The sequence below is a fragment of the Gobio gobio genome, assembly GCF_949357685.1.
Source record: "Gobio gobio genome assembly, chromosome: 10".
NCBI classification, from domain to species: Eukaryota; Metazoa; Chordata; class Actinopteri; order Cypriniformes; family Gobionidae; genus Gobio; species Gobio gobio.
In genome coordinates, this window is record NC_137116.1 from 12,038,104 (window position 1) to 12,052,823 (window position 14,720).

The following is a 14,720-nucleotide window of genomic DNA, read 5'->3' on the forward strand; positions in this document are numbered from 1 at the left end:
AGCAGATAAGAGCTCACGGTTTCGTTATGAGGCGAGGATAGTCTATGTAAACAAAATGTGCAGTTTTAAGCTCGGATCTATTAACGCACCCATTTCCTTATACAGCTGAATAAAAGCATATTCTTTGAAACGTAACGTTACATTACCCATGCTCTGGTTCATAGCGCCTGCAGTTTGCCTCAGAGTTGTGAAGACGAAGACAGCCTCCTGAAAATTTGTCGAAAAAGTTGGTCGCGTCCAGGAGTTGAAGACGGCGTCCTGTCATAGTTGATCGCGAAAAAGGAAAGCAGCAAAAAACATAGGAAATGTAAAAAAAAAAAAAAAAGTTTAAAGCTCGTCTTCTACGCGTCATGGCCATGACCTCGACCTCGCACGTCATTGGACTAGGGTTCTACTATGGAACGCGCCCGGGGCCAAATCTCTTTATACGAAACGCGTGACTTATGACTGTTTTTTACGGTCTATGGTTTCAACACGCCCTGTTTTCCGCGTCAACGCAGCAATTTTTTACGTGTTTCTTCTGTATGTTGTGGCATCATAAGAGGGCGTGTTTTAGAAGGCAGATACATTGCTCTAAGATGGCTGGAGCAAGAGGGCATCTTGTAAGAACTACCCTTCCCAGGTTACCCCACGTGGACACTAGGAGGCAAGATGGCTGCCTGTTAAGGACTACAAAACCCAGGCTGCCTGAGAGAGCAGCTGCAGCTAATCAGCCCAGGAACAGGATATAACTGGAGGTGTGTGGCTGTGAGAGGAGGTGATCGTGTGCCAAGGAAAGACTAAGTTGTTTGTTGTGAGCTGAAGATATTTAAGTTGATACTATTTTTGTTTAATGATTAAAAAATACACACCTGCATACTGAAGAGACTGTTGAAGTGGTGTTTTTCTGGGCAACTACGCAAGCAAAAGATCCTGAACCTCTCATGGTGCCACAATGTGTAGACACGCACATTCTGGTCGTGTAACAGGCATACACGCACAGTCGACGCACAGTTTTAACATGTTAAGAAGACACATTTGAACGTGTTTCTTAACGCGCACATTCTGTACATGTTGAAGTGTAATATATATATATTTTTTAAAGCAGACTTACCTTTAGATGTAGCCTAGGCTACATACATGTTAATATAAGATATTAATTAATTGCTTAACTGACTACTGTGCTAGAGTAAAGTAGCCTAATGTTACAATGTATATTAAGTAAATGCTTAATATTATACAATTATTATAATTTATCTGTATGGGTTATTGTTTGTTTTTTAAAGTTAGGCTATATATAATTTCTAAAAGTATATAGGCTAATTTACACAGCACATATTTATAACTGAAAACACACACACAAACACACACAACTTTATTCACTTTCACATAATAATGTTTTTGTAATTTGGTGTTTAGTTTGTTTATACTGTTCTGTCTTTGTTTTGTTTCCAGGAACATCTGATGAGTGCTATAATAAAATGACTTCATTATATTTAAAATATGTTTTGATATTCATTTTATTTATATTATTAATATTTTATTTACCCATAAACGTGTCTTTAGGAAGCCATAAGTTATAGAGACAAGAATAACTTTTGCCATTTAAATGCCACATTAATTTACTGAGGACCCATACAGCCAATGATCATGTGTGAAAACACTTATACATAAATTGATCACTTAGAAATCAAAACTCAGGTTTGAGAAAGAAAGAATATGCATACAACAAAATATATTGTTTCATAGCAGCTTCAGTAACAAGTTCAAAACAAATTCTGCTGTAAACCGGCTCTAACAAGCCAATATAGTGTCAATATTCAGCTCAAGTGACTTCAGTGTTGATTCAGTTCAGCTGATTTCAGTTCAACTGTAAATTCCTCAGTTGTGCATATTTGTGTGTAGTTAGATATATGCAAAAACAACATTTTTGGAAGAGTTAAAATAGTTTTGCACAAAGTGTTGCTTTTGCAAGCGATGTCTGATGTTTTGTGTGTTTTGTGTGTAGAGTTACAAGAAATGGAGCCGTATATTCAGAAATTGTGTGTAAGCAATTAGATAAATCTGTAAATGAATCCAGTTTATTTTAGTTCAGGACTCATAGTCCAGGTGTTAGTAATCTGTGCTTAATCTTTGTTCCAGGCAACAATTTTTTAACTCGCGATTTACTAGATTAGGCCTACTCTTGGCATAATTTAAACCAGGAAACCACCTCTTGAAAATCTGCATTGATAATTCATAAAATGTGGTGTGAGCTCAATTTAAATGACAATTACAGAAAAACACAATCTGACTTAACTATTAACACACAAACTTGTACTTTTCACATTTATGATTTATAGCCATTTAAAAAATCATTCACAGTGCAGGGTGGAAAAATTAATGTTGGTATGTAAACTGTATGCTTTACTTGATTTATTTGTGTGCTTTGGTTCATTGTCTTGTTGCATCACATAACCTCTCTAAAGGTTGAAGACATGAACTGCTGTCCTGTATTTTTTTTTTTTTTACATAACATTGGTTATTGCTAATGACATACAGAGTAATTAATCTACACTGTGAGCCCGGACAAGTTGAATCTACTTAAAAATTTGGAGCAAACTGGTTGCCCTAAAAATTTAGTAATGTGAACTAAAACGAGTACATTTAACTTAAATTTAAGTTAACATTTTAACTTAAACTTTAAACTTGTTTTAGTTAAAAAAATTCAGAACCTAGATAAAACTCCCCCTGCTGCTACTCGGATTTGCATTTGTGTAGCTCACAGCATGTTCATTTACATGATAAAGCCTCCCCTAGAATTAAGGGGAGGGGGGGTCATGGGGGGACAACTGCCGAGTCAATTTCCGACAATTTACGGCAGTTTTCGGTGTTGCCTGCAAATTGCCGTGCACAGTCGTAAACCTGAAGTTCCACGGCAATCTACAGTGCCACATACTGACGAAAATCCCACTTTTCATGCAGTGCCAGAAACCGTAACTGTGAATAAAAAAAGCCATATAGCTTAACCGTACGTCAGAGATTAGTTGAGGCTCCCTGTGACCACATTATATGCCTTTTAAATGTTTACTGTAGTTTACCACTACTTGGCAAACAAGGCCAGAATCGCATCAAAAGCTCTTGTTGTCTCGCTCCAAACCAGAAAATGTGGTCATTGAGCATAAATGCATATTGCGAGCAGCGTGGGAAATGTTGCGGCAATATAACATCACCGGATTTATTCTCCTCCCAGATATCCACAACCCTTACGAATACTTCCTGTTGCTATTTAGGGTTCTGAGTCTTCATGTTTTTACAATCCATTGCATGATGGAAAAATGCTTCATCTAATTATAAACAAACCATTTCATGTCCAATGAAGAAAGGTCCTTGAGAGCAATATTGACACAACTTGGATTTACCATTATCCCATTATCAGATGCTACATTTTAAATTCAATCATTTAAACACAAAGGGGTAAAACTCACTATTCATTACAAAACTGTATTCAACAGCTGCAATTTTAAAATTTTAGTTTACATGCAAGTGTGCACCAGAAATGCTTATTTTGTGGAACCAACAGAAAATGCTATTCTTCTAGCAGATAACTAATTGATATTTGTTTTTGATCGGAAGCACTCTGGAAATTATGTATGCACCATTTTCCCGGGCTTGCATTTGAGTAATCTTTTTTTTTTTTCCCAGGTTTCAGGAGTATAAGGCACTGGAGATTCTGGTACGTCTGCTCACAGATCAACCTGAAGAGGTACTCGTTAACGTAGTGGGGGCTTTGGGAGAATGTGCCCAAATATCTGAGAATCTTGCCATCATCCGCAAGAGTGGTGGTATCAAGCCTTTGGTCAACCTACTCACTGGTACAAACCAGGCTCTTCTGGTCAACGTCACAAGGGCCGTGGGAGCCTGTGCCACTGACCCTGAGAACATGGCGTAAGTCTTACCTTAGATTGATTGATTTTAACTTTACAACACTCTAAAATATGTCCTTTGCAAGTCAAGTAATAACGCTCTGTACTGTATAACTATAACAGATTTCCCCTGTGCCCATATCAGACTGTTTTCACTGATTTTTGTATTACCTAATGAACCTGGATCCAAAACAGTTGTCCTAAAACAATCCAACAGATGACAATCCTCACAGTGTCCAACACTGGCCCTGTAATCCCTCTCACTGTTGCCGTTGGCTTGGTTTAGAATGACAAGGCATTGTTCTTGTTCTCTGTAAAAGATTCCATGTTCACCGCTTCTGCAGCGGATCCAACAGGCCCAGGGTTGTGCAGTTTGAACGGGCTCCACGCTCCACACATGCAGGGCGAGAGCCCTTAGCCCTGGTGCCGTAATTACAGAGCCTGAAGATCTGTGTTTACTCTACCTGCTGTGAGACTCATAGCTGTGGCCGGGGTGGAGGCCTTTTATTGTTTCAATGCGGTCAGTTTGTATAAGCTGAAAGCACTTCTGACAACGGCCATTTGGACTTGCTAAACAGAAACAGGCAGGAGAGCATAAGCACAGATGAGTATACTGAATGTCTTTTTTAACTTTCACTCTGTGCACTTGACTGCACTGTATTGAGTGTCATGCAATAAAAAGACTGTGTACTGTGAAATATTAGCAAAAAACATCTTTATATTGAGCTTCTCTCTCAGGCTGCATACAACAAAAACAAATACAACCAATGTAGTCCAATTGGCTAACAAATGAGTGTTATGAACCAACTTTTTTGTGAATCAAAAACATACAGTATGTATAGTCTCTTTCCTGAAAAAGAAATACTCTTATCACTGGTTTGAACCAGTCTGAAACACTTCCTGGTATAATTAGTAGAGAGAGAATTTCTTTCATATATAAGCAAAATGGACATATAAATGAAATGCACCCAGAGGAATCTGAATTAAATTAAACCAGAATTGAATCAAATCGATCGAATTGGAAAATAAATTGAGAGCTTGTGATTGGGAATCACATAAGGAAATCTGTATCAACACTCAGCCCTAGAGGTGACATATGGTTAACAAACAAGCATCATTGTCTTAAACATATGCAAAGCACAAAACTGCCATGTAATTCACACATTCACAGAGATTTGAGTATTGGCCTTTTTGTATATTTAGCACATCTGACTTTCATTGCTTTTACAAGACTGTTATAGACTGCAGTCCCCTTCTTAATTAAGGCTGGACACAAATGAAGTGCTTTTTGTTCCCCTTCTCTTCGGCACCCAAGCTCACACAGCCTTTGTCTGTAAGATTAATACGTTTATGGATGTGAGCAACCACAATGGTGTAGTAAAAGTCCACAAAGCTTGTTTTTGAAGAAATAAGGTCATTCATTTAATTTAACTATTTAAGTGACCAAGAACTTTAGTGCTGAAGATCTATGTAACAGCTCATGAAGAACATGTTTTCTCATGGAATCTATATTTAGGATTTGTCTTTTTGTTCCCATTTCCTTGTAGTTTTAAACAGAGAGCCTTTTTTGAATGTTCTTTAATTCCTTTGTGTTCCATGTTGATGTTTTATTTTGAGAATTAAACAGAAGTAGTCTGCAAAGCAATTAGCATAGGTTGTATTGGATAACTGTTCTACAAAAAAACAAAAACAAAAACAGTTATCCAATACAACCTATGCTAATTGCTATTCAGGCCTGTTTCTGAAAGTAAAAAAAAAAAAACAGTTATCCAATACAACCTATGCTAATTGCTATTCAGGCCTGTTTCTGAAAGTAAGACCAGTACAAAGAATACATGGTCTGCCCTCCACATGTTTGTCAGTTTGAAAACACGCTAATTACTTTTTCAAAATTATTTATTGAAATATGTCATCCATAATTCCAACTGAATTTTCCATTGTTGTCAGACACATGGATTTGGTGAACAGATCCCAAACTATGTACTTCCACTGCGTTACCAGCCTAGGGACTGATTTCTAAGTACATCCTACTGCATCTTACCTGTTCAAGTGCAGGATTATGTCCTGCTCCTGAAGGATTTAGTGGCCTCTTAGGATAGCGTGGGGCTCTCCCTGTTATCATGCCTCTCAAACTGATTTATTAGGATGGGGTCGGGGGGTACACTTGGTGTTGAGATGGATCTGACCAGTGCTTGGCCCAACCTCTGTTTACTGGCGCCTCCCTTTGCGGCGTGGTTTAGCAATTATGACAGCATTGAATGTCGGCCTTGTCGCTGGATGCACACATGGGAAACAGGTTACATGTTATTTATACCTGACAAACGGACCGCACTGAAGAGTCATTTTCCCGTGCTTCCCAGAGCCTGACTAGATCCTTTAGTAGAATCATATCCGCAGCATGAAATACAGCCTGTTCTTAAGTAAACCTCACTCAGAAGCAGTGAAATATAGAAAGACTTGTCTCTGAGAATGTTTGACTTGGAAAACGGACTTTCTCTGGGTTTTTTCCTCCTCCGAGTCGCCGACAGCAACAGAGTTAAACGTCGTGCTCTGTGCGAGTGTGTGTGTTCGTCCACGGTTCTCTATAAATATCCGCACTGACCTCCTAAAAGCATTGTACGGGTCAGCTTTCGGCCAGGCTGATGTGAACATGTTTGAATGGAGTTGTTGGAAAGTTGGGAAGGTGAGCAGGGGGTACCAGCGTGAGGAACTGTGCAGATGGGATGTGATGGGAAAGCCATGCTGAGCAGCTTTCTGATCTGCTACTGTTTCATCATCATAATGTTTTCATCGTCACACCAGGAGGGATAGTCTGCTGCAAGAGCCAAACTAAACCCTGGGAAAAACAGCCATATAAACATGTTGGCGAATAAATGTATGAGCTTACACTGTACACTGCGTTGTAAATGATGTAATTACAGGTGAGAAATCAGTTTGTTGTATGCTTGGTGTGACATCTCTCGCAGTGTCCAGATGTGACAAGTTGTTATTCTTCTCTTTCAGGATCATCGATCGTCTTGATGGTCTACTTCTTCTTTGGTCTTTGCTGAAGAACTCCAATCCAGAAGTTCAGGCCAGTGCTGCCTGGGCCATCTGCCCCTGCATTGAAAATACAAAGGTACATTTATTTATGCCCAGTTTCATAACAGCCCCCCGTTCATCTCCATCTGCAGTGTTTCACTTACCTTACTGTAGGAGAGAATCCTCATGTTATTATCTGCTGCTGTTTTGATAATCTAATAGTGTAGTGTTGTTTGGTGATGCCAAGTGTGAAAATTAAACAACAGAACACACTTAGTATTGTGCTATACCAGCGGAGGTAATGGGAGAATCAGTACCTGTACGGGCAGAAAAGTTTGGAAACCAGAAGACAGAAAGACAAAAACATCTCTATGGCATACACAAGGTAAAAAGATTTGATGACCGAGAAATTCCTGATAAGCGATGCCCAAGTTGCTTCTTTTTCTAATACATTTTTTGTGCAGACCACTCTCTAAAACTCATTGGAAGCACTTAGCGACAACATCGATAGACAGCAGTGCAACGTTTAATGCCATTGTTGCATCAATACTTAAAGAATACGAAGAACAAGAGATGCTAACAAAGCAGTCGGTCTCATCTATATATAGATTAAATCTCATAGCTGGCACAGAGCAAGTCTGCTTTCCTGAGCCTCTTGTGTAACGCATTAACACAAATGCATCATTGTTCCTGTAGATTATCAGCACAGTTACAAATAAAAGATTTTTTTTTCTCGTCAAAGCAAACAGTTTTCTGCTTCTCTCTGGAAGAATTTCTTATTTTTTCTTTCTCTATGTAGCCCCCTGTGGCTACAAACAATGCAGGTTCATTTCATGTATTGCAATGGTTCAGCAGCCCTTGGCATGCACATTTAGAGAGAGGAGAGTAAGGGTTGGTGGCAAGGACTATATGAAATGATGTACCCATCCACGCCGGGAACCTGATCAGCCTCACAGCAGAAGTTATTTAGATAAAGCCCCATGTGGATTGAGTTAGCAGCTGCAGGGCCAGATTTATGAGAATTAGGGATGCGCGGTATACCGGTACTGGAAAAATACCGGTATATTTTTATTTCAAACGGTACGATATCATAGTTTTGCTCATTTCGGTATATGCTGCTGTTCCGAAGTTCACCGCTAGGTGGCAGCGCGCTACCCAAACTGACGCAAAACCGGCAAATGTGGCAACAGAACAAGATGAATACAGCAGTTGAATCTCACTCAACACGCACAAAACTCATTAATAAAGAGAGGAGTAGACGTGAAATTTGGAATTACTTTGCTTATAAAACTGCTGAAGAACCATCAAACCTTGCCAAGCATCGTCACTTAATTCCTGACTTGTAAGACATTAAGAGATCGACAGGTGAGTGCATCATTCTAACGATCTAATTTAGACATTTTTCTTTTAACACTGATTAACGCACATACACAAGATCGTATCGTTTAAATATAAAGAAATCTCCAGCGTTCGTTTCAACCAGTGACGTTTAGACCTCATAATATTTGCACGCATACTATTACACTATTTACATCCGCGAAAGACATACCCAACTGTGTTTATGTAACTACTCACTAAAGATGGACATTTTTGACATAATTTTGTGTGTATTTGACTGAGGAAAAACAACTTAATTTGGAATGCGCGAGCTCTTTAGGCTTGTGTGTGTGTGTGTGTGTGTGTGTGTGTGTGTGTGTGTTTGTTGTTGGTATGAGCACAAAGAAAACTCTCTCTAAACTCTCATCCCATATGTATTACGAAATGCTATAAAATCGTTCGCATGTTCAAATTGGCGAGGTTTAAAGAGACGTGGGCAGTGATTTCCGTCAGCTGTCCCGCAACGGAAGTGAAAGTGTTGAATCGGAGCGCGCAGATGCTTTTATAGTGCAGGTGCGACGTCTTTTGAAACCAGAAGCAATTTGCTCATTTTGAGAGAATGGAGACGCGCAGTAATGCTGAAATTACTTACAAAAAAGTTTCCAAATGACTGATTGATGTGATAATCTTTGTTGATTAATTTAATAATAAATATTTGCGGTAATTTCCCGCTTCATAAACCCAAAACTTGCGAGAGTGAGTAAAATTATGCGCAATACCCGCATCAAAATTCAGACCCTGTATGGTATCGATTTAATATCGGTACTTCGGTATTAGATTGTGGTACCGTACCGAAGACTAAATTGTGGTATCGAACCATCCCTAATGAGAATCATGCTTGAGGAACCACATCTGGGGGCTTCAAAATCCCTACCAGCGCTCACAGCTGGTACTTACTATGAATCCTCTTGTGATTATGAGCTACTGTATGATTGCGCTTTGTTCCTTTACTGGTAGAGGATGTTCAGCATGTAGCATGCAGTGCTGTCTGCTTTCATGAGGACTGTGCTTAACTAGCCCAAATAATCAAAGTGTGGTCACATTTGCAATTTTTGTGAAAAACATTTATTTATTGTTTATTGGCAATAGTGTAGTGGGGTATTAAAGCACAGCTCACAAAGAAATCACTTTCAAACCAATCATCTTTCTGTTGGTCAACACGGCAAATCCTTGAGCCCATTGAGCCCAAAATTCCAGATCCTGTGGATTCCTATTGATATGACTGCATTTTGTCAGTGAAAATTTAACAAATGATGCTATGTTTACCGTTTTCAATTCTGCAGTCTTAGCTCTTCCAGTTTCTCTCTTTGAATGACGAAAACAGACTACTGCCACCTGCTGGTATGGAGAGTTATGTCCTCTCAAGCAGGTGCAGAACATACGTGAGAATTGGCCATTGACTGTAGTATTTTACGTGTCACAGGTGATGCGAGACGACAACACAATTGGCTTTGTGCTACACTACTTCTTTTATGTTGCTTTGGATAAAAACATCTGCCAAATGCATACATTTTAAAATGTTATACCTCTCACTCACTCCCTTTAATGCTATAATTTTTATTGAGTGCAGTTCCCTCTATTTTATCTCTCATATTCACACTCTCAGCATCTTGTTCTTCCCTTTTTCTCCCTCAGGCCTTTTCCTCTCCCTTTTTCAGCTTGGCTTACATTGGTTTTTGTACACTGTTTGTGTTTCATCCGTTCTCTCTCTTTTTCCCTCACTCTTCCTCCCTCTCTGCATGTCTGACTTCGTGCTGTGTTTGCTGATGTGGAACTTCGTTGGGGATGTTTTTGTGGGCCCTGGGTTGAAAGGGTTCCTCAGTGACCCTCCGCAGCTGGTGGCTCTGCCATACTTCCTCTTCTGCTCCCGCTTTTCTCTCTCTCTATTTCTCAGTGTTCATCAGTATTCCTGTACTGCCATTTCCTGTGTGAGACACGCTGCAGATTCCTCCCCTCTCCTCCCTGATCTTTGCTCAGACACACTAAACACAGAGCTCATCCTTTGGCATGACTTTAGAGGCTCCTCTCTGATGCTGCCGTCTTCACTGCACTCTGCACGCTTGACCTGTGCTGGGTCTCAGCTTCTCTTTCTGGGTCTGCAGGGTGGAAGGCTGCTTTTTACTGTGCTGTGTACAAGGGTTTATCAGGGTTAAGCTGTGTTGTGGAATACAGGGTTATAGAGGGACAGACTTTATTGGTCTCAAGACAACCTCAGAGGACTGCACTTACAATAGGGTCAGGGACTTTAGACTTTGTTCTCTAGGTTAGGAGGATTCAATTCACCCAGAGGTGAACTCAAGTTATGGTTGTTTCTTGTTGTACATGAATGAACAGAAGCAGCATAATCTCCATACTCCATAATCATTCCACAATACAAGAATGGCTTGCTTACTGAATGCTTGGCTCCATCTGATTTCAAAACCATAATGATATGCCTCTGTACCATCAATAAAGATATCACTGTACTATTTTATAATCGTTCTAAACAGCCTGGTGCCATGCTGGCATGATACATACCCTCTGGCACCATTTAAATGACTGAACTGGGACTAAAAGAGTAGCTAAAGTTGCCATTTCTGTGCGGCATGTGTATTTTTAATGCCACTCTTCTACTGTGGTTGGCCTCTGCTGCCTGTCATGACTTTGGCATGAGCCTCCATGTGACCTTAGGCCTTTGGGAGAAAATGTGCCCTCTATAAAAATAACAAATGCACCCTTTGTCAGCCATATTTCCATTCTGAGGTGAGTATATTCTCTAGGTAGTGTTGACTGATTGAGTTTGACCTGTACAGGTTTCCTTTGTGACAGAATGAGTACAGACTTGCTAAATCTTTTAGTTATGTGTCACATCCCAAAGCATGCTGGAGTGTCTCCAAATATAATAAGAGAGATGTAGCTATTCTCAATAGTTCAGTGAATTATTTCACATGATACAGCACAACAATAGCCTTCTCAATCAGCCATTTTTTTGTGTGAAATCAAAATGAAATGACAGTTTCTTGTTTTATCTGTGTTTCAGGATGCTGGGGAAATGGTGCGTTCCTTTGTGGGTGGTTTGCAGCTCATTGTTAACTTGCTAAAATCACAAAATAAAGATATGCTGGCGAGCGTGTGCGCAGCCATTGCCAAAATTGCCAAAGATGTGGAGAACCTGGCCGTTATTACAGACTATGGTGTGGTTCCCATGTTGGCCAATCTCACCAACACTGTGAGTGCTGCTCCAGCCATGTTTCACACTGGCAAATTCAATTCTCTGGAATTGTCCAATAAGACCCCTATGAAGTTCATGCATAGTCATTTCACAATAGGTGTCTTATTATGTGGTTATTTTAACAAAAGCCACTAGAGAACTTGTATAGATACCTTGTGAAAAATTACTGAAAATAAATTTGTACAATTGTAACCATATTGAAAATGAATAACTGTCACTTATTTTCGCTTTATTTAATTATGTTTTCTCTGTCCCTCTCGCTCTCTCTTTGTGTGGATGGACAGGGGGATGATAAGTTACGGCGGTACCTAGCGGAAGCCATCGCCTGCTGCTGTATGTGGGGAAGTAATTGTGTGTCGTTTGGGCAGGCTGGAGCTGTAGCTCCACTGGTAGGCTACCTTCGCTCAAATGATCCATCAGTGCACCAAGCGACAGCCCGGGCTCTGTTTGAGCTTTCTAAAGACCCTAACAACTGCATCACCATGCACGAAAATGGAGTGGTCAAGGTACAGAATGATCATACTTAATGTTAGTTTTATATGTTTGTATACCAATAACCTGCTTATGCATCAACTTTATTGCATTGCTAGCTGCTAAAACCTCTCAGTTGAGAGCTCTCTCCATAGTGCAAGCAGAGTTGGCACACCGCAGCTTGTGACATGTGAAAACATCACTAATAAGCTTTGAAAGGATGTATTTTGAACTATTTTCAAGCAATGAGGGCTGGAGAACAAGGCATGTTTTCTTATTTTTCAAAGTGGGACTGGGGTGATGGGTTGTGGGGGGGAAGGGTGGCGGAAATAAGAGTGTTTTCTAACCGTCATGGGAATTCAGTAGAGCAAACAGCAGTGTGTATACTGAGCTTCGCTCCGCCACCCCCCAGTTATCCCCTGTGCCCTAGCATGCCAGGGCTGCTGAGCATTGAAAGGCTGTTGCGTGGGGAACGGTTGCTCAGCAAGCTGCTGGGAAGAAGGAGCAGAATGTGACTGTGGCATGACTTTGGCCAGGGCAGGCTGGTCTGGAGTGACAGAACACTGCTGGGATACTTTCTGAGTGGCAGTTTCTGGAATCAACTCAATATGGCACTCAAATCAAACGATACACACTATGTTAGACAACAATGCCTTACATGGTCTTTAAAACTTTCCGTAATAATTGCTCAAATTACAAGTAACTAAACGGATTTATGTGTTAGGTGTGATGTAGGTTTTATTGTAATACTTACAGGGTTATTTAGGGAAAAATGCTCTCCGCTAATGCCAAAAATCAAGCATTTCAAGATGTGGCTGTTAGAGTGACAGGTCTAGACTACAACAGCTAAACCTAATGCATCAGTAACACTTTACAATTAATGCATTAACTAACAATGAGCAAAACATTTGTTAAGGCATTAATCGTTGTTATCATTAGTTAAAGTGGCCCTATTATGCTTTTTCAGATATTACCTTTCATGTATTGTGTAATATAGCTGTTTGTGAATGTAAAGGTCTGCAAAGTTTTAAAGATCAAAGTGCACAACAATTAAAGGGGTGGTAAAACACATTGTTTTGAAGGCTTGATTGTGTTTGTGGGGTGCACTGTAACATGTGTTCATGCTTCGTTTAAAAAAAAGTCATTATTTTTCATATATTTGACCTTTATTCTACACTGCTCTGTCCCTCCTTGTAAAACGGTCTGATGCTTTCCGGGTTGTATGAAGCCAGTCCCTCAAAAATACGCAATGGGCTCAGATTGGTTAGCTGGCCCAGTGTGTTGTGATTCGCTAACCGCAGTGCACGTTTGTCGGAAACGTCACGCCCCTTACCTTTACCGGTAGACTGTGCTTTGGTCAGTATTAGAAACGATGGCGTCAATAAAACCATACCAATCTGAGCCCGAATCAGACCCAGAACATTTTAGTGAAGATGATCGAGCAGAACCTGTTCAGTCCTCAAGAGTAAAGACTGCGGATCTATAGTGATCGCTACTGAATGGCACTGTTACTTTTGTATTTTTAGAACGATTATAGCCAAATATCTGTCGCAAGAACTATTAACCCAAAACACTAAACACTGGCTTTACTAGTAAGTTAGCCAAATCACACACAGAACCATGTTTAGCATGCCTGTAGATAAATAATACATACAAGCTCTAATCAAAGAATCATTTACACTAATGCCAAGTTCGCTGTTGAGATTTTAACGTTAGTGTTTGTAGCGATAGGTGTTCGTCGGATAACGTTAAGTATGAATGAGCATTTAACAGACTGGTTTGCAGAACAGCGTTGTCATTTGTTTACTTCCTTGCTACAATGTACAACCTATTACAGGAAAAGCCATTGTGCATATCCTGTATTGAACTCGCGAACATTGTGGAAGTTTTCCTCCGTGAAATGTGCTGCGGGAGGGAGCCCCACGCGCGGTGCATTCACACACTGGCCGCGTTTGTCTCACGCAGCTGACGTTGTGCAAATCCGGTATTGAACTCGCGAAGATGGTGGAAGTTTCCCTCCGTGAGATGTGCTGCGGGAGCCCCGCACACGCCTGTTCCCTTCTGTCTCATACACACGTGCATATAACATGCTGTATGTTAAACGCTCTGCAACGCACCCCTGTCCCTATGAAGGCTGAACAAAGCAAGTACCCCAGACCTGCAATCCGGATGAATATAACAGCGTTTCCTCGGCATCACGGCAACAACACTCCAGCCTAACTATACCACAACAGCGCCGCGATACAAAATGGAATCCGATCCGGATGTAGTCTTTGACAAAAACTTGATTTTCTTAGCTTTTTGTTTAATATGTTGCATTTTTTATGAAACTTACCCATATTACCCATATATTCAAGTGTTGATATAAAAAGAATGCATGAAGCAATTGTTTTCTTTTTTTAGGTTCTGTTTTTTCTTTTGATATACACCCCGATCAGTGGATAACACTGATTAGCCAGCGAAGGCTGGCCGGTGTGTTCCGAACAAACAGATGAGCTACTGTAGCTCAAATTGCTCAAGAAGTTAATGCTGGTTCTGATAGAAAGGTGTCTTTCTTTTGTTTGTTGTATATGGGGCTTCATAGCCGCAGACCAGTCAGGGTGCCCGCCCATGCTGACCTCTGTCCACCGCCGAAAGCACCAACAGTGGCCGGGTGCATGTGTGTTGCTAACCTGAAGAACACATGGCACCAGGATGCACTATGGGAAGAAGGCAAGCCAGTGGAGGCAGTGTGATGCTTTGGAAAATGTTCTGCT

General features: G+C 40.4%; 1 protein-coding gene across 1 annotated transcript in view; it reads left to right on the plus strand.

The window, feature by feature from the left end:
- LOC307132841 (outer dynein arm-docking complex subunit 2-like) overlaps positions 1-14,720 on the plus strand; it is a gene marked incomplete at both ends in the record, with an annotated part of 69,216 nt that overhangs the window by 48,304 nt on the left and 6,192 nt on the right. The window contains 4 exons of the mRNA XM_079827418.1: positions 3,664-3,906; positions 6,888-7,002; positions 11,302-11,490; positions 11,778-11,999. Coding sequence (XP_079683544.1) covers positions 3,664-3,906; positions 6,888-7,002; positions 11,302-11,490; positions 11,778-11,999 — 769 coding nt within the window. The remainder of the gene's footprint in view (positions 1-3,663; positions 3,907-6,887; positions 7,003-11,301; positions 11,491-11,777; positions 12,000-14,720) is intronic.